The sequence below is a fragment of the Dunckerocampus dactyliophorus genome, chromosome 3 (genome assembly GCF_027744805.1).
Source record: "Dunckerocampus dactyliophorus isolate RoL2022-P2 chromosome 3, RoL_Ddac_1.1, whole genome shotgun sequence".
In the NCBI taxonomy this organism is placed as follows: domain Eukaryota; kingdom Metazoa; phylum Chordata; class Actinopteri; order Syngnathiformes; family Syngnathidae; genus Dunckerocampus; species Dunckerocampus dactyliophorus.
Genome location: NC_072821.1, coordinates 9,243,784 through 9,265,530, shown reverse-complemented (window position 1 = coordinate 9,265,530; position 21,747 = coordinate 9,243,784). Strand labels below are relative to the sequence as shown.

Below are 21,747 nucleotides of genomic sequence, written 5' to 3'. Positions count from 1 at the left end.
TTTGCAGTAGCGCCTCCTGCTGGTGGAAGTAACATTCTGTATTGCAATGTTTGTTGTTACGTCATTCTGTTTATGATGAGGGCCGCACGGTGGCCTAGTGGTTAGCGTGTTGGCCACACAGTCAGGAGATCGGGAAGATGTGGGCTCCAAAAACATGCATGTTAGGTTAATTGGCGATTCTAAATTGTCCATAGGTATGAATGTGAATGATTGTTTGTCTATATGTGCTCTGCGATTGACTGGGGATGTAAACATGTATTGGAAGGCACTTATGTATGGAGTTCATGTTTCGTCTAACAAATTACACAGTGTAAGGTACTATAATGATTGTTAACACCTATTCGGTTAATCTAAGATTGTACAGTGTGTAACTGAAATAAACAAATGCTGAATATACTGTGTAATCTGTTGATTCAACAGGTGACAGTGCAACATTTCAAAGCAAAGTGTAGCATTCAGTAAGAATCAAAATGATGAATGGTAAAAATACAAATAAATCACTCGATACAGTTTGTTCAAGTTGGTTTTAGCCAGTTTATTTTTTTTTTTTTTTTACAAACCCACAGAATCAGATCATTAGTGTGGGAAAATATGATTATAAAGATGAGAATAAATTATTTAGAATGATACATGCACCACATTTGGTCAGCAGAAATAAACACACGGCTAAAATCTGGTATTTGGTAGCCTATTTATAGCCTACAGGAAGCCTCGCCACTTACATCAATCAGTTTTATTTCATAGATAATGGTCATCACCTTGTGTTTGCTCTCTCAAGTCACTAAAGACTTCCAACATAGTTTCCAGTGAAACGGCGTTGTGAAAGAGCAAAAAAAAAAAAAAAAAAAAAAAAAGGATGTCCAAAAACCCTACAATTGGAAAAATGGTGAAGAAGCGTTCAAAGTGGATCAGCTGAGAGTACATTCACTCATGGCTAGTAACACAGAAAATACTAATATGAATCAAAGCAGCAAGCCTTTAATTCAAGGACAATCTGTTTTTGTGTGGTGAAATGTGACTCAAATTTGATGAGGATGATCAATTATGTTAACACCTCGGTTAAAAGGGAAGAGGAGAACAAAAACAGCCACAACGTCCGTGATTTGATAAGTGCACAGAGTTATGTCGCTGCTTTGATCATTGTGGTGTAACAGGGGACACTTCGGGGGTATTCTTCGCTTTGACACTAAGATGCCTTCTTCTCCATCCTGAAATGTGACAAAAATAGACAGAATGCTTGTCATTTGCCGTTACATGAGCTCACATGCCCACCAGCCACAGCACTAGGAACACCTGAGGACATCCAGTATAATGACATATGTAAAGTCATCCCTCGTTTATCGCCGTTAATTGGTTCCAGACCTGACCGTGATCAAAGTGAATTTCCGCGTCAAAGTAGGCGTCCATGTTAGCATTGGGAGAGTTTCTTCTTGTTGTTTCTTTGATTTTTTACTTCCAGGACTTCTTGCAGTGGCTAATGTAACGTCGTGTTCTTATAGTCACACATAGTCTGACGTTCTTTTGAAGTTCTTTTAAAGTTTTAACGCCAATAGGAGTGCTCAATCCCAACAAAAAACACAGTTCAGCTCACGCACTGGTTTCCTCCTCGGTCTCTCTCCCACAACAACGCTTCTCCCTTATCCGCCAATAATATTAACAGCTAGGTGCGTTCACAAACACCAGAATTTAGAACAACGCCAACAGGTAATTACAGTAACATTACTGACACCTACTGACCAGTGTAGAATACTACATATCAACATGTCTTTCAATGTGTTTTCTGAATGTCATATATTTGTATTTTAGTTCATTTAGCCATTTTTATGCTTGAAAATGCTTAATTTAGGCCAACAACACATACCATTTGCTCAAACAAGCACATATTTTGACTAATAACAGGCCAAAGTCAACCGCGAAAGAGGGATGATTTATTAATTAATATATTTGGAAAACCGTGATAAGAGTGAAGCCGTGAAATTCGAAGCGCAATGTGGTGAGGGACAACTGTATCACAAATTCACACAAAGGTCATTTAGCTGTGTTACTTCCTTGCTGTGATGGTGATTTGTGTTACTGTTATTAATATTTCTACTGAACAACTTTGGAATTCAGGCTGCTTAAAAAAAACTAAACACACTTACTTGTACTTGATGAGGCGGCTTGCCTGAATTAGCTGCGCTGACTCGTTGGTCACATGGCAAGCAAACAGCAGCCAGTTGCGTGGCTGCACCTTGTAGGCGAAACGCATGAAGAGCAGCGAGTAGCAACACAGAGCTGAGTGGAGACAAAAAGAAAAGCACACAAACATGGAAAGGTTAAATGCAGCATTGTCAAAGCCCAAGGTGTATAAACATCCACCAGTTCCACCATTCATGTCATCATGGAGGAGAGAAAGAGGATTCCAGTAATTGTTAGTGCTTGACAACCATGGTGCTCACACTAAATATTGACACTTTGGACACAGTTTGTTAAGGTGAGGTGTACTCACTTATGTTGCCAAATATTTAGTTAATAATGGCTGATTCATTTTCAGTGTATAGTAAATCACAAAAGCTGTACATTCTCATTTCTACTGCATTGTCCCTTGAGAAGGTATAATAAAATGAATGAACAATATGGCTAAGTTGACAATAATAGTAAGCTTAACCTTAGATGTTCCACTGTACAGTATAATAAAACCACAAACAAGAAAATGTGTTCTACAGGAGTGGAGTAAAGCGTGTATGCTCAACAACTGGGATTAGTTAGTGTGTACAGTATGCTGTATTAATGTCTCTTCTGTTGTTGTTGCTTAATTTCTTGGTATTTATGTATATGTGTTTATGTTTCTTATGTTCTTATTCTTTCTTGTGTTTTTCTTTCTTTTCTTGGGAGAATGAACAGAATAAGATTTTCATTGCATGGTATAACTGCTGTTTTACCATGCACATGACAATAAAACTCTCTTGAATCTCTTGAATCTTGTATGCATCTTACCAAAGGTCATCCTGCCACTGATGATCTCAGGGCTCTTCTTCATATCTGCGATGGCAGCTATAGGGAGACCCCAGTTTGCAACTGGACCCCAGAAATGCTGCAAACACACACGTACACAAAAACAGAACTCAAACAATAAGCAAGACATATAATAAATGCTTAATTAAAAAAAAAAAACAACAGAACCAATACAATTCAAGTTAAAGTGGAACCATGACGAAAACTTACTGTGCTAGTGGAAGTTTTTCAATATCCAGCGCCACATGGAAGAGAAAATATGAATAAAAATAAGATACAAGATTCACATTCACACGTAGTAGAGTATGTGCTGTTTGAAGTAGGCTACGGGTCTGAAGAATTGAACCACGACACTTTTCAAAGCTGTAATGAACATACATTTTAATTCCCAATTGAAAAAGAAGCTACAGGCTGTGGAGTATATCTGGGGGAAAAAAGGCCAGTAAATAAATACATTTTTATAAACATAGGCTTCATGTGCATTACATGTGTACATTTCAGTTTGCAGATGACCTGTCATGACATGTAAATAAGCAACAGAAACAGCTCTAATTTGCTTTTAGCAATTAATTCCATGCGATTATAAATTGATAGTTATTTAGTAAGAGCAGATTTCGATGCTGTGCATTTACAGTTACATTTCAAACTGGTTCAACAAGGCGACCCACTATTTGTAGACACACAAAACTTCGTTGTCCTTGAAAGCTAAACACTTAATTTCCAAAAGCCGTCGGAAATAAATTACACAAACGCTTCAGACCTAGGACAGTAAAAACAAGCATCGGTGAAACATTAGCAAACTTTACTGCATATCACCTGTGAGCTACATAAAAATAACTAGCTGGCTACATTTAGCACGCTTGCGCGGAGCAGCTTTTTGTGTACATACCTCATCAAATAATCCCTGAATTCTTTGCTCTTCAGGTGGTCTATAGCTTTCCGTGCAATTGTCCCGGCCATTGTTTAACACTTTGCTACTGTCTATTTCGACCAAAAGATGGTGAAATTTGTGCTGAAGGGCGATGAACTGTCAGCTCAGAGGACAACCGGTCAAATTTCCAACCCAACACACACGTTGCGACACTGTCGCAAGAGGCGTCCTAACTACGGCAGTCTGCCCATTCGCGAACGACTCGGCTCTTAAATACGACTCTTTAATTTTCTCTTCAGTTTTTCCCGTTAAAGCGGCAAGTGATTGGTCCAAGTGTGGCGCCAATGTAACGGAGGTTAGCTGGTGTGGCTGTGCGTCCGTGACACCTTAAGAGCAGTGCTAGGTGAGGATGTGTGGATTCACTTAAATTGCACTATTATATTATCATCCCTGTTGCACATCTTAACCTTACTTCTAAGGGTTGTGTAACATGTACATTTAACCAGAGTCCCATTCCTTGTTTGTGTAAGCATATTTGGCCATAAAGCTGATTTTTTTGTCTAATCGAGATGGGTCTTTGCTTTTGTATTTTATAATTACTTTTTGTAGCAATCTGTTCCACATAGGACATATAAATAAGCCATATAAATAAACATTCAATGTAATTATACATTTACTTATAAATTCATTGTTCACGTTTTGGCAACAAATCAAGTGAAGCAACAAAAAAATCAGAAGAGCTATTTGGGAGCCAAGCCAAAAGAACTGGCTCCCCTAAAAGAGCTGAAATTCCAATCACTAATGTCCAGACAAGCAGTGCAATGGAAACTACGTTGCAGTGGCGTTAAAGGGTAAATGTATTATTCTAAACTATACATTTTATTAATCCCCATTTCTAAAGGTTAATGTTGATGTTCTAGCAGCTCAAAGACAATTAAAGACAAAGAGTTATTTGAAAATCTTGAATTGAAACAGCCTGCTAAACATTTTTATATCATGCCTGAATTGAAGCATTTTTATTTGTATTATTTTTTTCTTACCTTTGAGGGTCTAAAAAGCAGTGGTGTGCAGTCAGCGCCAACAAGGCCTTCTCTGCTGGCCTAACCATTACCAGAAGCACTGACCTACATTCCAAACTTAAACTGTAGTATGCATTTGTTCCATCAAATTATATTCATTTATTCCCAAAAGTCTATCATCTTCATTTTGTTGTGTCATGACTGCAGTGCTTCCAGGTGTGTATGTTAGATTTTTTTGTCCAATCAGATTTCAGCTCCTGTGTTGCCATATAAATGTAATCTGCCCAGAGCCTTCAGAATCAGGAGTGCTCGTCCCTGTCACATACACACAATTAGCACACAATGGGGCCGTTTTTTTTTTTAGCCAATCAGACTTCTGATTCGTCAGCTTGCAGGCCCCCAGTCCGCATTGGTTGACCAGAATAAAACTGTTCAACAAGATAAATTACACCCACAGTGGCTGACTGAGTAGCTGTATTTTAATTTCAAGGTTTTATATTTTTGTCATGTTATGTCATAGCAGATAAATATTGAAGAGAAGTGGCCAAGCATACGTCGTTGTGGTGGAGTTGGACGAGCAGTTATTGAAATAAAGGACAAATCGTCGTCGTCGTTAGACTCTTCTAAAACAGGTAGTGTTCTGTGGGTGGTGTAGAATTAAGCAGGCCTATTAACTCTTCATAAACTTTAATCACACGCTCTGTCCGGGTTATATATAATTTAGCTTTCCATTTAGCTTTATCTCCCCAGCGTCTAACTCTTCTTCTGTTGGTCCCATTAGCTCTAATGCTGCCTCTGTTGGTCCCATGACCAGTGTCACAGTGCCCTCTACTGGTCAAGCATGTACAGTAGCAGTATAAATACTGATTGAGCGACTACAAGGCAAAATAAAATAAAATACAGACCAGTAGGCTTGTGTTCGTATCCGCGAATGTTCGCTAGTCGGGTGTTCATAAGTTGGGGACCTAGTGTATTGTTTATGTATTCCAACATATATCGGTAAAATATTGTAATCGTGGAAATCTTACAGCGATTTTAATGTGTTGGAGTTCCCCGCTCTCTGAATACCTGTATGGCACATTGCGAGCAAGTCTATTGCTCTACATGGGTGACTGTGGTTCAAAACCCCACCACGGCACATATTTACTATCAGTATTGTCATGTTTTTTTGTTTTTTTTTATAAATACTGGCTTTCACGGCGTCTGGCGAAAAAAAGTTTGGCCGGCCCACTGACCAAATGCACCACCTGCCACTGCTAAAAGCAGCAGAGTCAACAAGACATTTTCCAATTCTTTACATTTATTAAGAATGTAAAAATAATAGCCGTTAGGTTGCGTTTCAAAATGGGACATTTTTAAACAAGAGGGGCAGATTTAGTGCAACAAGAGTGTTGATGAAGGATTCGGTTTCTGGAACACAAATTCAATAAAGGTTATGATAACAGGAATTAAGGGACTAATTATGGATACATGAATTAAAAAGTGAATATATTGTTTAAGACGTGCATCAACACTCATGTTACATACAATCTGCAGTCAAGCAACCAAAGTAGCAGAGTGAATGTAGAAAGCGGCACTACAGGAGGCAAGAAGACGAAGAGGGAACAATAATACACCTCTCCGTCAGTCCTTCCTCAGTGCGAGTGTCTCCTCCGTGATTCCGTCCTTTGTGATGACACAGATCATAAGGGCATCTCCGGTGTAAACATCTCTTTCTGCAGCCGAGATGAACACATCTTTGACCAGCTGAACTGCCTTTTCACGGCTAAGAGGAACGTGTGGCACACCCTCCATGTTCTTGAAACCAATCTGGCAAAAGAAAATGTGTGTCAGGACTACGTGACAAGCAATAGCAAGGTGTGTGTGTTGTATACCTGGTTGTCGAGCAGCGGTTGTAGCATGGCACTAGCTGACCCTCCAGCCTTGTAGGTGTCTCTCTGGTAGGATCCCACTGGATCAAAGCTGTACACTGCTCCCCTGCCTAAAACATTACACATACACACACTTATTCAGAACAAACTACGTGTTCCACAAGCAGTCACATATATTACTAATATAATCAAGTGCATATGCATTCTAAATCAGTGCTTTGCTTACCCTCTTCATCAAGCCCTCCAATGATGTTGTAAACGTAGTAGGGGAAGAACCTCCTGCCATACAAGATGGTGGACAACATGGCAGCGATGGCCCCGCTTGTCATCGTCTTGTTGTTGGAGTGTTTGTACATCTGACAGGAAAGCAAGTTGTCCATCACTTATACATGTTACAACTACAAAGATGTGATGCGTCCCACGTAAAAAACAAAAACCAACAAGCCGAAATGACCTCACCTTTAGTCTGGCATCAATGATTTTTGTCAGTGTCAGGCAGTCACCATGGAAACCACTGCAGCCAACGACAGTCGTGTCTGTTCTGGAAGAGGTAGGTCAAAGGACAAACATTAGATATATTTTTAAGGGTGTAAGAACACAATTTCCACCCATTTAATTTCATCAACATTGATAACATTATCTGGGACCTTTATTTAAAATATACTTACAATTTGTAACATTTCGGGGAATCTCTGCTGTGAATCGAGTAGCCTTCGCTGAGCCTGGTGTCAGAAGCCACAATGGCAAAGTCTTCCCCAGCCACAGCCAGTACAGTCCTGTAAACATGTTAGCTACATATTTTACATGTCCACTCATGAATAACGAAAGAAGTGCTGCTGGCTCTTGGCGCTTGCTAACATACGCTACCTTATGCGAAAGTGAAACAATGCAATGTGTTTGCAAAAAGAGGTGGCTTATCATTAAACATATGAAGGCCTCTATGTGCATAGGCAGCATAGCCTAAAATATGTTTTCTACTCGAGGCTATTATTATTTAACAGGACAAAACGAGCGTTAGGCTTGCTAGACAGCTTATGCCAGTCATTCGCTAGAGACGTTAGCTAGCAGGCTAACGAACTAGCCGGATGAACGTTAAAACATACCCGCCGTTAAACGTGTACGGTGAGAAACGATGCTGCACTGGACCGGTATAATGATAGTCCTTCATCTTGTCCGGATCGCCAAAGGCCTGAGCCGAAAGCATGTTGTTATAGAGCACTGAAATGTGTTTACTCGGAACTTGGACAAAGTCGCTGTATCACCGTAATAGGGCAGCCTCTTCTTCTGCGAAATGGCACAGTAGTTAATGTGCGCGGGCGTCCTCTTTGGCCAAGTAGAAACATAGCAGGTGTATCGCTGCAGTTTGGACATACACTCCGGATTAAAATTTTACAGTTTAAAAATGGCAAGAATTTACATTTTGCACTGTTGGATCTTAAGGGGGTTATAAGTAAAGATCCAAAATGCTAAAAGACATGGGAGTGAGACAAAAAATGTTTTCATTATTTTTTGCAAACAACCCTCTATCTTCTGTGCCGCTTATCCTCACCTGGGTCATAGGTATACTGGAGCCTATCCCAGCTGAGGTGGGGTACACCCTGGACTTGTCGCCAGCATGTTTTTGGAATGTGGGGGGAAACAGATGCCCAACAGAGATTTGAACTTGCAAACCACCATTAAACTTAAACAGTTCATCAGCTGATCAAACGTTTAAGGCCATAGCTCCAACCTCCCCCAAAATGGAAATCAAATTTCTAGTCCTTTGTCAGGCGGGCATTGTGAAATGCAGCGTTGTCTTGTTGAAAAACCCAGTCATTTCCACACAGCTGAGGGCCTACAGTCAAGGGATGCCCCTGCAACATCTTGACACAGCCATCTGCCGTTTGACACCCCTGCACAACCTGAAGCTTCATTGTTCCATTGCAGAAAAAAGCACCTCAGATCATGATGGTGTCCCCTCCACTGTGCCGTGTGGAAAACATCTCAGGTGGGATCTCCTTGTCATACCAGGAACATTGGAAGCCATAACCTTGATTATTACTGTAATAGATTAAAATTGGTCATGGAAAACTGCATTTTATAACTTATTTGCCAGCTCAAACCTGAGACATGCACAATTTCAAAACTGTGGGTGTAACTTTATTTACCCAGCTCAGCTTGTCTGCATGTAAACAAAAAAAAAATTATACAAAAAAGACAACACTAAGACATTCAGTGACTATGACATGACCATTTGCTAACCACTACAGTACCTTTATTAGGCAGAACACTAGAGAAATAAGTTTATTTTCAAGTCTAATGCAAAAATATGAGATTTACTGTTGCTTGTACAAAAAACAGACCAGCATTGTCACACTTGTGGCAGTCAGAGGCACTATTACAATGTAGGAACAGTGGAAGATTACCAAACGTTAAACAAAAAAATGACAAACTACATTTCATGACAAAAAAACAAAAACATCCTTAGCACCATGTCAGAATTGGAGATGTTTTTGTGAAGTTTGACTACATCAAGGTAAAAAAAACACTGAAATTCACGTAACCCAGGAGATTAATAAGAGCACCACTTTGTTCATCCGAATCAGCTTATCACAGAATGATGAAGTGTTGAAGGGTCACATTGACATCAGATGGAGTTGGTAACATCAGTTGCAGGACACAAACACAAGTACAGTAAGTAATGCCAAATGTGATGACTTTTAAAACCTTTGACAAAACGGTAAAAAAACAACACTGAGCAAACACATAAAACAGCAAGGAAAGTAAGAGACCAAGCAAACTTCTGCAGGTCAGCAAAAGTTTGTGATGAGAGGTGTTTTAAGTTGAAATTATAGATAAATCTCCCAAAAAACACAAGTAACACAAAAACCAGTAGGATTTAGTCTTCAGCGGTGTCATTTCTGTGCAGATTTGGGCTTTTTTGGTGTTTTCACTCCCCCTTTCTTCTTGGGTGTGCTGAAATTTTTGTCACACACCTCACACACCCAAAGACCTGAAACACCGAATAACTATTAATAGAAAGCAAACACAAGCAAAAATGACACAACGGAAACAGACAGACAGCCACCTGTGGGGATGGAGTCCATGCCTACGCAGAAGGTGTGGAAGCCTCGGTCACACTTGTCGCAGAACATCATCTCGTCCTCATGGTGGGGCTGCTGGCACACAGTGCAGGTCTTACACTCCATACACTGCCAGCGGTATGTCTGGATCACATGCACCAGATCCTTGCTCATGTCCAGGCATGACGGGTGGCCTGCATTTAAGGATGCAGACAACAAGGTGACGCATGAACACTTACATTTAAAGTCACATTGAAATGTAAGGCCATTGCTATGAATGGACAGTCTTCAGATCATAGCAATCATGGCCTTTAGTGTTTCATGTCTTTGAAGAATGAGTACAAAGTAAAAAGTGTTTGCCCCCTTCCTGATTTCTTCACACTTAAATGTTTGCGATCATCAAACAAATTTAAATATTACTCAATGACAACACACCTGATCACAAAAGGCAGTTTTTAAATGAAACTTATTAAGGGAGAAAAAACATCCAAACCTACTCGGCCCTGTGTGGAAAAGTGATTGCACCTCCTGTTGTCTCCCCAAGAACGAAAGTAATTGAGATCTGTCAGTCTGGAAAAGGTTAATAAAGGCATTTCTAAAGCTCTGGGACTCCAGCAAACCACAGTGAGAGCAATTAACCACAAATGGTGAAAACATGGAACAGTGGTGAACCTTCCCAGGAGTGGGGCCGGCCAACCAAAATTACCCCATGAGCGCAGCGACGACTTATCCAAGAGGTTGCAAAAGACCCCACAACATCCAAAGAACTTCGGGCCTCACTTGCCTCAGTTAAGGTCAGTGTTAATGACTATAGAAAGACACTGGGCAAAAACGGCCTGCATGGCAGAGTTCCAAGTCAAAAACCACTACTGAACAAAAAGAACATTAAGGCTTGTCTCAATTTTGCCAGAAAACATCTTGAGACAAAAGTTGAAGTTTTTGGAAAGTGTGTGTCCCATTACATCTGGTGTAAAAGTAACACCGCATTTCAGAAAAAGATCATACCAACAGTAAAATATGGTGATGGTAGTGTGATGGTCTGGGGCTGTTTTGCTGCTTTAGGACCTGGAAGACTTGTTGTGATAAATGCAATCATGAATTATGCTGTCGACCAAAAAATCCTAAAGGAGAATGTCCGGCCATCTGTTCGAGACCTCAAACTAAAACAAACTTAAGTTCCGCAGCAGGATTTTGATCCAAAACACACACACTGTGGCATGACAATGACCTTAAAAAGGCGGATCATGTTTAAAAACCCTCCAATGTGGCTGAATTACACCAATTCTGTAAAGACTCATTGGAAGTTATCACAAACACTTGATTGCAGCTGTTGCTGCTAAGGGTGGCCTAACCAGTTATTAGGTTTAGAGGGTAATCCCTTTCTCACACAGGGCCATGGAGGTTTGGATTTTTTCTCCCATAATAAAAAAAAAAAAAGTTTATTTTAAAAACTGCATTTTGTGTTCAGGTGTGTTATCATTAACTGATATTTTAATTTGTTTGATGATCTGAAACATTTAAGTGTGACAAACATGCAAAAAAAAAGAAAAGAAATCAGGAACGACACAAACACTTTTTCACACCACTGTAGTCTTTTTTTTTTCTTCTTTTTTTTTGGAATTGAATGCATCACCTGAACTTTTCACACTCCTCAAACGGTTTAACAAGAACAATCACCAGTAGCGTAGCATCAAACTTGCTCATTGAATTTCTGATCTGAAGAAGCAGCTTGAAAAGTATGATTGAGAATGCATGGTGGTAGATGACGGCAACCCCAGTGCATTAGATTACGTCACAATCTCAAACATTTTAATATTTGCAAACCAGAATTAAGAGACTTAAGAGAATTGATCGTGTGTTGCCCTAAAAGTGACTTATTCCATAAATAATACATAAAAACAGAGTATTGTTGAGCCAATAAAAACTGACCTACAACACATTTCGGGATTACCTGATCTACCTCATGAGGTACAGTTTTATCACAATTCATACAAATTAAACAACGCAATCTCAAATCCAGTTACAAACACACAAAATGTGAACATATCCCAAATAAAGGACTGTGACCTATTTTTACATCAACAGGAAGTGTCCTTGGAAGGACCTGTGTGTACTTACCACTGTTAACACACTGGGAGCAGTGAATGAGAGCCTCTGGTTTGCCTTTCTTGTTGGCCTCTTTACCCTTCTGGCAAATGCCACATATAGCATTGGGAATGACCTTAGGCTGCAAGGCAGAACAACGCTATAAACACCAGCCAGCACTGCATTCTCTAGACATTCTCAATATAGAGTACAGTCCATATTAGTACATCATCATTTGGTGCGTATTACGTGGTAAACAAAGGGAATTAGGTGACGGCACGTTTGAAAAACAGATTCTATAACAGATTCTATAATTCTTAATGTTCTGCACAAGATGCTGTAACAATGTGCAAGCTGCTCAGAGTGTAAAATATAGCACAGCAGACAATAAATGCTGTCTGGCTGACCTCAACACAAGCATCTGAGATCAAATTTCACTTTGTTGAAATACGAGGCCTACTTAAAAAAGGTGTGATACAAATGTCATTGTTTCCACATGTTGGATCCAAACAGGACAGAGGAATACTCTCAGCAAATCTTTAAAGTCAAATATATAGTTGTACATAATTTAATGGAAAAACATGCCTCAAAACTCAAACAATCTTCATCTGTGATGAGATGTCAGCAAATCTCATGAGACTTCAGCTCAATGAGCATTTATTATTTCTTCTGTGATGCTACCACAGACAGCTACCAGTGATGGCAAAGAGGGAAAATGTGACGATGACCATCGAGCAGCAATGTAGGCAAAGCCAAGGCTGCTCCGTACAAATAATTTCATGAAATAACACAAGGCTTTAGTGATTAAAGCAGTGCCTATATAACGCCACTAGGTGACAGCATCGCTCTGATAACACCTTCCTGTTCCCTCTATTAATGGGGTGCCCGACTATCATCACTTTTAGAGCCACTGTGAGCCACCGGGGTGAGCCTCTTCGGTTTTGTTGTCATTTGTCCTTAAAAATGAGGCGTAATGTCTGAAATGAACAGTTATAAAAAAACACTAAGTGTGTGCACATATTCTTTGATCAGTTGGCAAGCTACCTACTGGACACCCCTGCTCTATTATATCTATTAGGTGTCTCGAGGGGTGACTAGTTTTACTGTAAGTTTTATACAGTGGAAGCTAGCTTCACTCCTACAGTTAAAAATTAGAACAACTTGGAACCCAACGAGTGTCACAAAGTAGTACCACTGGAAGGTCCAATGTATACTATACAACACGGCCCGACCAATTTAATGGAGATAATAAAAAACACAAGTTGGCAGATTGACATCAATGTTAACGCTTATTTTTCACTTATAAAATTCAGGTAATATGTTAGGCTCGTTTGTTTATTTATTTAGTTAGAAATGAATGACTGGGCCCAACCGATTAATGTGATTATTGTTATTAGAGAATAGATGTTTACTACAAAAGTTGTACTTTTTGCACTGTAGCCTACCTCTGTTAGATCGGCAATAAGAACAACAACTCTGGTACTGAGGGAGCATGTGAAGTAAATGTCGTAATTGATACAGACTTTGCATGATTATTTTATTTTTTAGGTTTACTGCCCTTTTGCACAACATATTTTTTTTTATTTATTTTTTGTTCAAATTGTTCACATGCTGCTTGTTCCCTACAATTTCTGATAAGAAAAGTATTTGAAATTAGTAGTGTTTCCCCTTCAATTTCTATATTGTAGTGTTTTGAACTATATTTACGACATCACAAAAGCAGATATTTCATTTTTTTTTTTTTTAATGAAAAATGTAATAGGCCGATATATCGGTTATCAGAATTTTTTATTGCCTAAAATCAAAATCAGCCCCAAAAAAGCCAAATCGATCGAGCCCAACCCTTACATGCTTTTAATATGATTATCAGTAATTTCTTCATTTATCTCAAATTGTATGATTTCAAATGTACATGAGTGCAAGAAACATTAATTTAATATCAGCTTTGTTACTCATAACTTTTTATTTATAAGCTGCATTGTGAAAATATCACACTATCCCAAAACAGCAACGATATAGTCATCAAAAACCATTGCATATACTGTATTGTGAACTGTAGTAATGTAAGTAAAATCAGCCTGCAACACTTCCTGTGAAATACAAAAATCTGAGGATATGGAAAGACTATATAAACTTATATACAGTATACATAATTCAGAAGTTGCACCGCCAACAATATTTCCCTACATGTTAAGATATTTAGCTTCCATGGGTCCTTTCACACTCATTCATTAGTATCAGTCTCACTATACTGTATGGACAAATTCTGGCTACAAACTTGTAAAAGCACGTGCAAAAACATGACCGCATGATTGCACTGTAATGTCTTGAAGTGGCAAACACGCTAGGAAAAGAACCATGACCACACTGCAAAGAGCTGAACATAATACAACTGTCTTATGGCCGTTGTAAAAGTAAATTAAATACTTAAAATTAGGCTATATTTAGCTAAAAAGCTTTGCTTTTAACATTGAATAATTAGGCTTAAATTATTATTTGGAATAATTACCAAATATCTCTTTATTAACAGGAGAACCACTTTTTTTTTTTGCCCATCATCCACAATCCTTATGAGAGACATGTCTTTTCTGTGAGTTCGAAAGATATAAAAACAGATTAAAAGAGACACCTCATTATTGCAAGTATGGGACTTACTTATTCCGCCTATAAAGTAGTCTGAAAAAGTCTCCAAAAAGCGGCAAAGCCGCTATTAACCAGGCTGTCGCACCATTGTTGTTATTATTCACATTGTTACACCAATCGAACTGCGTTACTGGCGCATTGACACTTAGCCATACCACACGGAGTAGCTGCTAGCCGGCTAGCGACGAGTTTCACCACAGACTCACGTGCAGCGCATCAGCGCCGCACTCACAACGCCTCAGACCACTACCAAAAGGCATAGGTGGATCCCATTACGTGCAGTAAAAGACAGCTCGAGCTATCTATTTGTATCTGTTTTTGTATCTTTAGAACGCACAGAAAAGAGAAAGACATACTGTATGTGTTCATGTCTCACGTAAGGATTGTGGATGATGGGCAAAATTCCAAAAAAAGGGCAGTTTTCCTTTAAAAAGGGACAAGCTGTCCAGCAGTTGGGCTGAGTGTGAACAAGTCTGCAATGCTGTCACCACCATGGTATGGTGGTAGCGCAGTCTTCTAATTACCCACATACCAACAATACATCACATGTTGTTTAAACATATCATGATATCATAACACCAACACACACAGTAAACATTTAAGTGCATTATACACTTCAGGTATACACGTTAAAATGGGAAAAAAGGATATGTAGCAGCCAAAGGTCAGTTTACTTGAATTGAAAGTATCTTTTTTTTTTTTTTTTTTTTTTTAAGACGAGTGAAACAAAAAGTGAAGACACTCAAAAAAGAAAAATAATTTTGTCTTCACAAAGAAAACTCAAAAAAGTGCATCAAAAAAAGAAATGCAAACCGTTTCTTTTAACTGTTCTTATTGCTCACAGTCTGGTTGGAATAGGGTTGGGGGCAAAAATGTAGTAATCCTAAAATGAAAAAGTAGACGGGAGCTTCAGTGGGTGTCTTGTGTGTGCAAATGTGTGCTGGTTTCTGCGGAGACAAACTGCAGAAGCCACAGAACAAAGTCAAGAAAGCTATAAGAGTGGGGGTGTCACGATTGATGGAGTAAGGGGGTGGTAGTAGCAGTAGTAGAAAAGAGGAAGAGGAGGAGGGGTAGAAAAGTGCTGCTGCTGTTGTTGGAGAAGAGTTCAGTTGGTTTTGTCTTCTACCTTGTACCCGGGAGTGGCTTTGTGGGAGGCAGTGTGGCGGTCTTTGCCCGGCGTGGCGGTCCTGTCTTTGGCCTTGGACTTGTGGCCTCCTCCCTCCTGACTTTCTACATCTGACGTGTTGCCTGATGAACTGTCCTGCAGAAACACAGCAGAAGAAGTGAGAAGATCAGACAGGTTAAAGCTGCTGTATATCACCCACTCAAGATTACATTTTTTTTCCCCAGCCAAAAAATATAACAACACTCAAACCTGCTAACTGTGGTTTAAATAAACTGACTGAACAAATGTCTTTATTTTTCACAAATAACATAAAAATTGACATAAATTGTTTGGCCTGGATAAAATGATTGGTCATTGCTGTCTGTAATTCAGGTAGATTTATGTAAAGCATCAATAATAATATTAGTAGCTAAACTTAGCCAAATCACTATCATTATCTGCCAACTCCAAACCTTGAAGCTTGTGTCAGACTTCCTGAATGGCACTGCTTCAAAATAGCGCTTAGGAGCAAATATCACATGACCAATTACCTTGGAAGGGTCATATCACAGCGCTCGCACTGATTCTCATTCATGTTCTCTGAAAAATGGCTAATAAATTCTGCAAAAAATTCTGCCAGGGTGTGTAAACGTATGAGCACAGCACACCTGTATATAGTACAACTATCCACATCCTCATTACTCATGCACTGTGAAAAAGTAAGTTCATTAGTTGTCTGGTAAGCCTAATGCCTTACAGAAGAATTCTTGTTCTTTTTGTCATCTTCTCCATCATCCGAGTCAGGATCCGAGTCCAGCGCAGGGAGCTCTGGATCCAATGGGGGCTCAAACAGGGCAGTGTTCAATGGCAGGTATCGTAGCTCATTGGGAGAGTACCTATTAGACACAATACATATGCGTCACAAACCAAAGCAATACATAATACGGTGTAAGTTGCAACACAATGCATTGTTGCGGTCACCATTATAAAATCTTTAGGACCTGCACAGGCCATTTTTGAACTGCCATACAAATGTAAAACTAAGTTAACTGCTGTTAATAAAAATACATAAAAATAAAGAATAGAACATAAAGGAATAGGATGAGGATCCAAGTTGTCTCACATCGTGGTGAGCATTGACTTAGCCGTATTGTACTGAGCAGCCAGGACAGACTAACAGCCAACCACGCGGCTTATTTTTATTTCAAACAAAGCCTCTGCGTTGCATTCCTTAAATATAAGGGTACACTCCTGGAAGGGGGATGGCAAGCAGTGTTGCCAACTTGGCGATTTTGTCACTAGATCTGGGGACATTCCGACCCCCTTTGGCGACATATTTTCTCAAAAGCGACTAGCGACAAATCTGGCGACTTTTTCTGACGTCGTTGGGGAGTTTTCTAAGATGGTGAAAACACGTATTGTGCATTTTGTGTTCTTACTGAGTAGCGGCGGGTGCTGTTGACAGGTCCGCCCCACCCGAAAGCACTAACAAGCCATGATGTGGAGCTCTAAACATCGAATGTGCAAATGAATTGCTATTAGACATATTTACCAGAAGAGTGTGCTACTCACAAACCACATCTGTCATGTTAGAATAAACAGGCATACTCTGTTATTCGCTGTTCAACTGTGCTGATTTGAAAAAGTTCTCAATTGCCAACATGTGATGGGAGAACTTTGAGAGGCGCTGGCTGAGGTAAAATAGTTATTGTATTTGATGAAATGGACAAGAGGGCCGCACGGTGGTCTTGTGGTTAGCACGTTGATCTAGTGGTTAGCATGTTGGCCAATACAGCAACAGCCTGGACATCGGGAAGACCTGGGTTCGATTCTCCCCTGGGCATTTCTGTGTGGAGTTTGGACTCTAAATTGTCCATAGGTATGACCTGTGAGTGTGAATGGTTGTTTGTCTATATGTGCCCTGCGATTGGCTGGCAACCAGTCCAGGGTGTGCCCGAAGTCAGCTGGGATAGGCTCCAGCATGCCCCCACGACCCTAATGAGGATGAAGCGGTATAGAAAATGGATGGATGGACAAGATTAAATTAACGAATCAAGTTTATTTGTAGTTCTAAACGTAATTATGGTGTTTTTCCTCACTTTTTTGTCTCTCCTATGAGATTATGCTTTTTTTCTACAGCATTTTACAACATCATATGCAAATTAGACAATGGTGTCATCTAGCGAATTCTAGGCCAGCCAACAGCTACTTTTCTTACTAAAATGTTGGCAACAGTGATGGTAAGAGCCCAGTGTGGAGGGTCCTGGGAGGTCTCGCGTCATGCAAGATGGTTTTCACTTTGTTTTGCAGCTGGTAAGGCGCATTTTTTAGTTGACAACCTCAGATGCGTTCAATTTTAGAAGTTCCACTGTACAGGCTGCAGAGAAATGCATTGCCACACAGCGGAAGAAGTCAACTAGTGTTTTATAGTTATTTACCTTTTGTAGTAGTCTTGGAACTGTCCTGGTATGAGAGCAACAGGGTAGGGCCCCGTCCTGGACAGTTCTGGAGCGAGAACCTTAAACCTGCCCTGGGGCACTTGGATAACCTGAGACAACAAAATAAAATTCAACTCTAGTATCTGGTTGAGAAGTGAAACAAGAAGTTAAAAATCAAGCAAGTCCAGTTGCTCTGATTAATGGGTAATAATAATAATAATAATAATAATAATAGAAAATGGATGGATGGATGGATAATAGGACCATTTTCTCTGTAGACCACCCCCTAAACAGTACCGTCATACTCTACGTGGTAGAATTTCCCCAAGTATCACAACGTGAGCATACGCTTTATGCTGCAGCCAGCGCTCTTCTCCAGTAGATATCTAGCTATCTAGCTGCAAATGGAAGGCGTCTTAAGTCCACACTCGATGTCCTTCCTCTCCCGCTCAAGCTTGCCAAAGTCGCCCATAAACATGGCACGCACCTCATGGTGCGAATAGCACAGATGCGAGGTGCATTCATCAGGTCATTAAACTATTTTGTTGGCAAAGACCCACGACCCACTGAAAATGGCTCTGCAACCCTCTTTTGGGTAGTGATCCACCAGTTGAGAATCCCTGATCTACAACAGTGTGATACTTCTGTACTGACGGTTGTAGAAATGAAACATGGATATAACAGGTGTAAAGAGCAACAAAACGTATGTAAAGAATAGATCAAGTTTATGAACAGCATTGTTTAGGTGAGAGCTCCACGTGATAATGACAACGAATAATTGTTACGATTGGTAAGGGAGGAATAGGTACAGAGTATTAGCAATATTTATGAGAGGTACCAACTAAACTTACATGTGTCTGGAGGTCAAAGTAGGCCCTCCTTTCTTCCATTCGCTCTCTGTTAAAGTTACTGTTGAACTCTGCCGCCTTTTTGGCTGCCTTCTTAATGTACTCTGGAACCTTACTGGCCTCCACCTTCTGAGGGTTCTGCTGCTGCATTTGCTGTAACACGACAGCAGACATTTTTTATAGTACATGTATGATTTTTGTGACATGCATTACAGTAAAATAATCAACAGAAGCCCTCAGACCGGAAATATATTGTGTACCTACAGAGTACTCTTTAGCTATCCTCTGTCGCTCTCTCTCCTGCAGTATGACCGAGTATTCCGAATGTTTGGAGGGATACTCTTTTATCATCAGGTCGATCACCTCATCACTCCGCAAAGCTGTTAGACCTACAAACAACACAAACACGGTTTAGGTACCTTACAACGTTACTCACTACCTGTGCTAAGACATGGGGCTGATTCCTACCCAGAGTGCATTGCGTCTCGGTGATCACATTTTGTTCACGCAGGTAAAGTTTCTCTTTGTGTGACAGGTCCCTCCTTTCCATATCTACAAAACATCGCATACATACAGACGCTACTTTACTTTGCAATCAGTCCAAACTTGTCAATGCTTAGAAAAAGTAATATTACACCACGTTAACACACTTTCACTACAGATTACTGTAAGATATTTACTTTTCAATTATTTTAAATCAACATTATCCACAACTACATTCTTCCAAACAGTCTCCAGGTCATACCGGGGTACTTCCTCTTGAAGGACGTGACTCCCAGATACTCGCTGACCTGCTCTTGCAACATGTAATACTCTCCCGTATCATCCGGTGGCCACTTGTACTCTGTCAGGTTCTCTGCTGGGAAATATGTTGGACTGAAAGAGGCACGGAAGAAACAACAGAGGTTGAACAATGTGTAAAAACAAATAGCATCATGTTAAAGTAGAAGCAGACCTACCCAAATTCCTGACTGGAGGTATCACAGCTTCGCGAACTGTCCCCTGATCCCATTCGCCGCCGTTTAGGAGGTTGGCTGCCATCGTTAGACTCCTCTTCTGTTATGTCCTCCTGAAAAAAATTAAAGACAAATTGAAGACAACATGCATGCATGATGTTTAGAGTACACTTGCAAAAGGATCAATCAAGCTTGGTCTGGGGGGAAAAAAAGGGGAAACCCAAGCAATTATATTTAACTATGTAAAAAAAGGTCCAGAATCGAAGCAGCTTGACAGCATCCCTCACCAACGTGTCCACCAACGAGTTCTGGAATTACCGCCACGACAGGCACCGACCACTCTGCGGCCACACCTCCCATCAGCCACCTCCACAACGGAGGCATGGAACATGGCCCACTCGGACTCAACGTCTGCCACCTCCCTTGGAACATTGTCTAAGTTTTCCCAAAGGTGAGAGTTGAAACTCCTTCTGACAGGGGACTCTGCTCCATGTTCATGGTTCTTGCTCGGAAAAGGGTGGAGTGCCATCTCCGGGTCAGGATGAGTTTAAGTAACTCGGGGTGTTGTTCACGAGTGAGGGAAGGATGAAATGCGAGATCAACAGGTGGATTGGTGCGGACTCTGCATTGGTCTGTTGTGGTGAAGAGGTTGGTCTACGTTCCTACCCTCACCTACGGTAATGATCTTTTGGTAGTGACCGAAAGGACATGATTGCGGGTACAAGCGGCCAAAATTATTTTTCCCCGTAAAGTGGCTGGGTTCTCCCTTAGAGATACGGCGAGAAGAACTGTCATCTGGGAGAAACTCTTGAGTAGAACTGCTGTTCCACCGCATTGAGAGGAGCCAGATGAGGTGGTCTGGTCAGGATGCTTCCAGGACGCCTCCCTGGGGAGGTGTTCAGGGCACGTCCGACCGGTAGGAGGCCTCGCGGATGACCCAGGACACGCTGGACAGACAATCAACTGGCCTGGGAACGCCTCGGGATCCACAAGGAGAAGCTGGACGAAGTAGCTGGGGAGAGGGAAGTCTGGGATTCCCCTCCCGTGACCCAACCTCGGATAAGTGGAAGAAGATGGATGGATAGACATGTAAGAAAGATCATCTCAAATATATGTATTGCATAATTATCTAGTATGGTTAGTGTCAATCTAAGGAATTGACTTATTTTGAGGTTTTTGAGTTGGGGGGCAGCTAAATAAACCATTGTACATATCAAGGCTTACACATCTTAAATAATGTATGTTTACTATATTTGAATGATATCATTCTGTATACAGTATATTGTTAAGTTGTGCCATGCGCCAATGTCAAGAACATCATCGTTTACCGCAGGAAAGTGAAATACGGCTACCTTTTCAAAAGAGCAATATCCAGAAAGCTAACAGTCATTTAGAGTAAAACAAAAACAAAAGGATTGTGATAGCAGATGTTATTCATCTACAGTGGCAGCCATTGGAGCGCTTCTCAGCCGTTAGCTTAATATGAACAGACGCAGAGCTTCTCAAACAAATATACTCGCAAATTCGCCTTTCCTGCGAAGTACATCCATCACCTTTAGTGATTGTGCTCCGGGGGTAGCAGGGTTGCTGTCGCATGGTGGTCTCGGTGGGAGCACAGCAGCCATATTCAACGAATTGGTTGCTTGCTCAAGCTAGCTAACTTAGCCGCTTTTTTTTTTTTACTTCGCTCTGTATGGGTTAGTGGGCATGAAGAAAACCACATTGCCCTCTAGTGGCGCGGAGTGAAGCAATTGTACAAGACTTTATTTGTATGCTATACATAAACATTGTATAAAGTATTTTTTATACATCGTCACGATTCTGTACAAATAGTTTGAGTAAAATAAATACTGGT

At 40.5% G+C, this 21,747-nt stretch overlaps 3 protein-coding genes across 4 annotated transcripts; all 3 read right to left on the bottom strand.

Annotated features, from left to right (window-relative positions):
* Window positions 1-520: 520 nt before the first annotated feature.
* On the bottom strand, window positions 521-4,109 carry mpc1 (mitochondrial pyruvate carrier 1). Its single transcript, XM_054771290.1, has 4 exons — window positions 3,880-4,109; window positions 2,977-3,073; window positions 2,142-2,274; window positions 521-1,208 (listed from the first exon to the last, which is right to left on the bottom strand). The coding sequence occupies exons 1-4, from the start codon at window positions 3,952-3,954 to the stop codon at window positions 1,187-1,189; spliced, it is 327 nt and encodes a 108-aa protein (XP_054627265.1). The 5' UTR covers window positions 3,955-4,109; the 3' UTR covers window positions 521-1,186.
* Window positions 4,110-6,203: 2,094 nt separating this feature from the next.
* psmb1 (proteasome 20S subunit beta 1) lies at window positions 6,204-8,049 on the bottom strand. The gene is made up of 6 exons (XM_054771289.1): window positions 7,859-8,049; window positions 7,424-7,531; window positions 7,215-7,296; window positions 6,982-7,111; window positions 6,759-6,865; window positions 6,204-6,693 (listed from the first exon to the last, which is right to left on the bottom strand). Exons 1-6 carry the CDS (start codon window positions 7,957-7,959, stop codon window positions 6,508-6,510), a joined length of 714 nt encoding a protein of 237 aa, XP_054627264.1. The 5' UTR covers window positions 7,960-8,049; the 3' UTR covers window positions 6,204-6,507.
* A 928-nt stretch (window positions 8,050-8,977) lies between these two features.
* phf10 (PHD finger protein 10) lies at window positions 8,978-21,592 on the bottom strand. Of its 2 annotated transcripts, none has more exons than XM_054771762.1 (12): window positions 20,180-21,430; window positions 19,896-20,005; window positions 19,682-19,812; window positions 19,405-19,488; window positions 19,201-19,325; window positions 18,940-19,089; window positions 18,089-18,198; window positions 16,408-16,546; window positions 15,672-15,806; window positions 11,936-12,044; window positions 9,823-10,011; window positions 8,978-9,747 (listed from the first exon to the last, which is right to left on the bottom strand). In XM_054771762.1, the coding sequence occupies exons 2-12, from the start codon at window positions 19,946-19,948 to the stop codon at window positions 9,650-9,652; spliced, it is 1,323 nt and encodes a 440-aa protein (XP_054627737.1). In that variant the 5' UTR covers window positions 19,949-20,005; window positions 20,180-21,430; the 3' UTR covers window positions 8,978-9,649. The 2 variants fall into 2 exon arrangements, with proteins under 2 accessions (XP_054627737.1, XP_054627736.1); XM_054771761.1 differs by lacking the exon at window positions 20,180-21,430 and adding an exon at window positions 21,446-21,592 and having other exon boundaries at window positions 8,979-9,747.
* Window positions 21,593-21,747: the final 155 nt, after the last annotated feature.

Bases quoted from the DNA above. Each gene is read 5' to 3' on its own strand.
- mpc1 (XM_054771290.1), bottom strand. From the start codon at position 3,954: ATGGCCGGGACAATTGCACGGAAAGCTATAGACCACCTGAAGAGCAAA. The intron at 3,074-3,879 runs GTACACAAAAAG...GTGTGTTTGCAG, and splicing joins GGGATTATTTGATGAGGTAT to CATTTCTGGGGTCCAGTTGC. The intron at 1,209-2,141 runs GTAAGTGTGTTT...GTCACATTTCAG, and splicing joins AGCCGCCTCATCAAGTACAA to GATGGAGAAGAAGGCATCTT.
- psmb1 (XM_054771289.1), bottom strand. From the start codon at position 7,959: ATGCTTTCGGCTCAGGCCTTTGGCGATCCGGACAAGATGAAGGACTAT. The intron at 7,532-7,858 runs GTATGTTTTAAC...ACATGTTTACAG, and splicing joins CCGTACACGTTTAACGGCGG to GACTGTACTGGCTGTGGCTG. The intron at 6,866-6,981 runs GTAAGCAAAGCA...GTAATGTTTTAG, and splicing joins TGGAGGGCTTGATGAAGAGG to GCAGGGGAGCAGTGTACAGC.
- phf10 (XM_054771761.1), bottom strand. From the start codon at position 21,517: ATGGCTGCTGTGCTCCCACCGAGACCACCATGCGACAGCAACCCTGCT. The intron at 18,199-18,939 runs GTAAGTTTAGTT...TTGTTGTCTCAG, and splicing joins ACTTTGACCTCCAGACACAT to GTTATCCAAGTGCCCCAGGG. The intron at 15,807-16,407 runs GTAAGGCATTAG...GTGTTTCTGCAG, and splicing joins AAAAGAACAAGAATTCTTCT to GACAGTTCATCAGGCAACAC.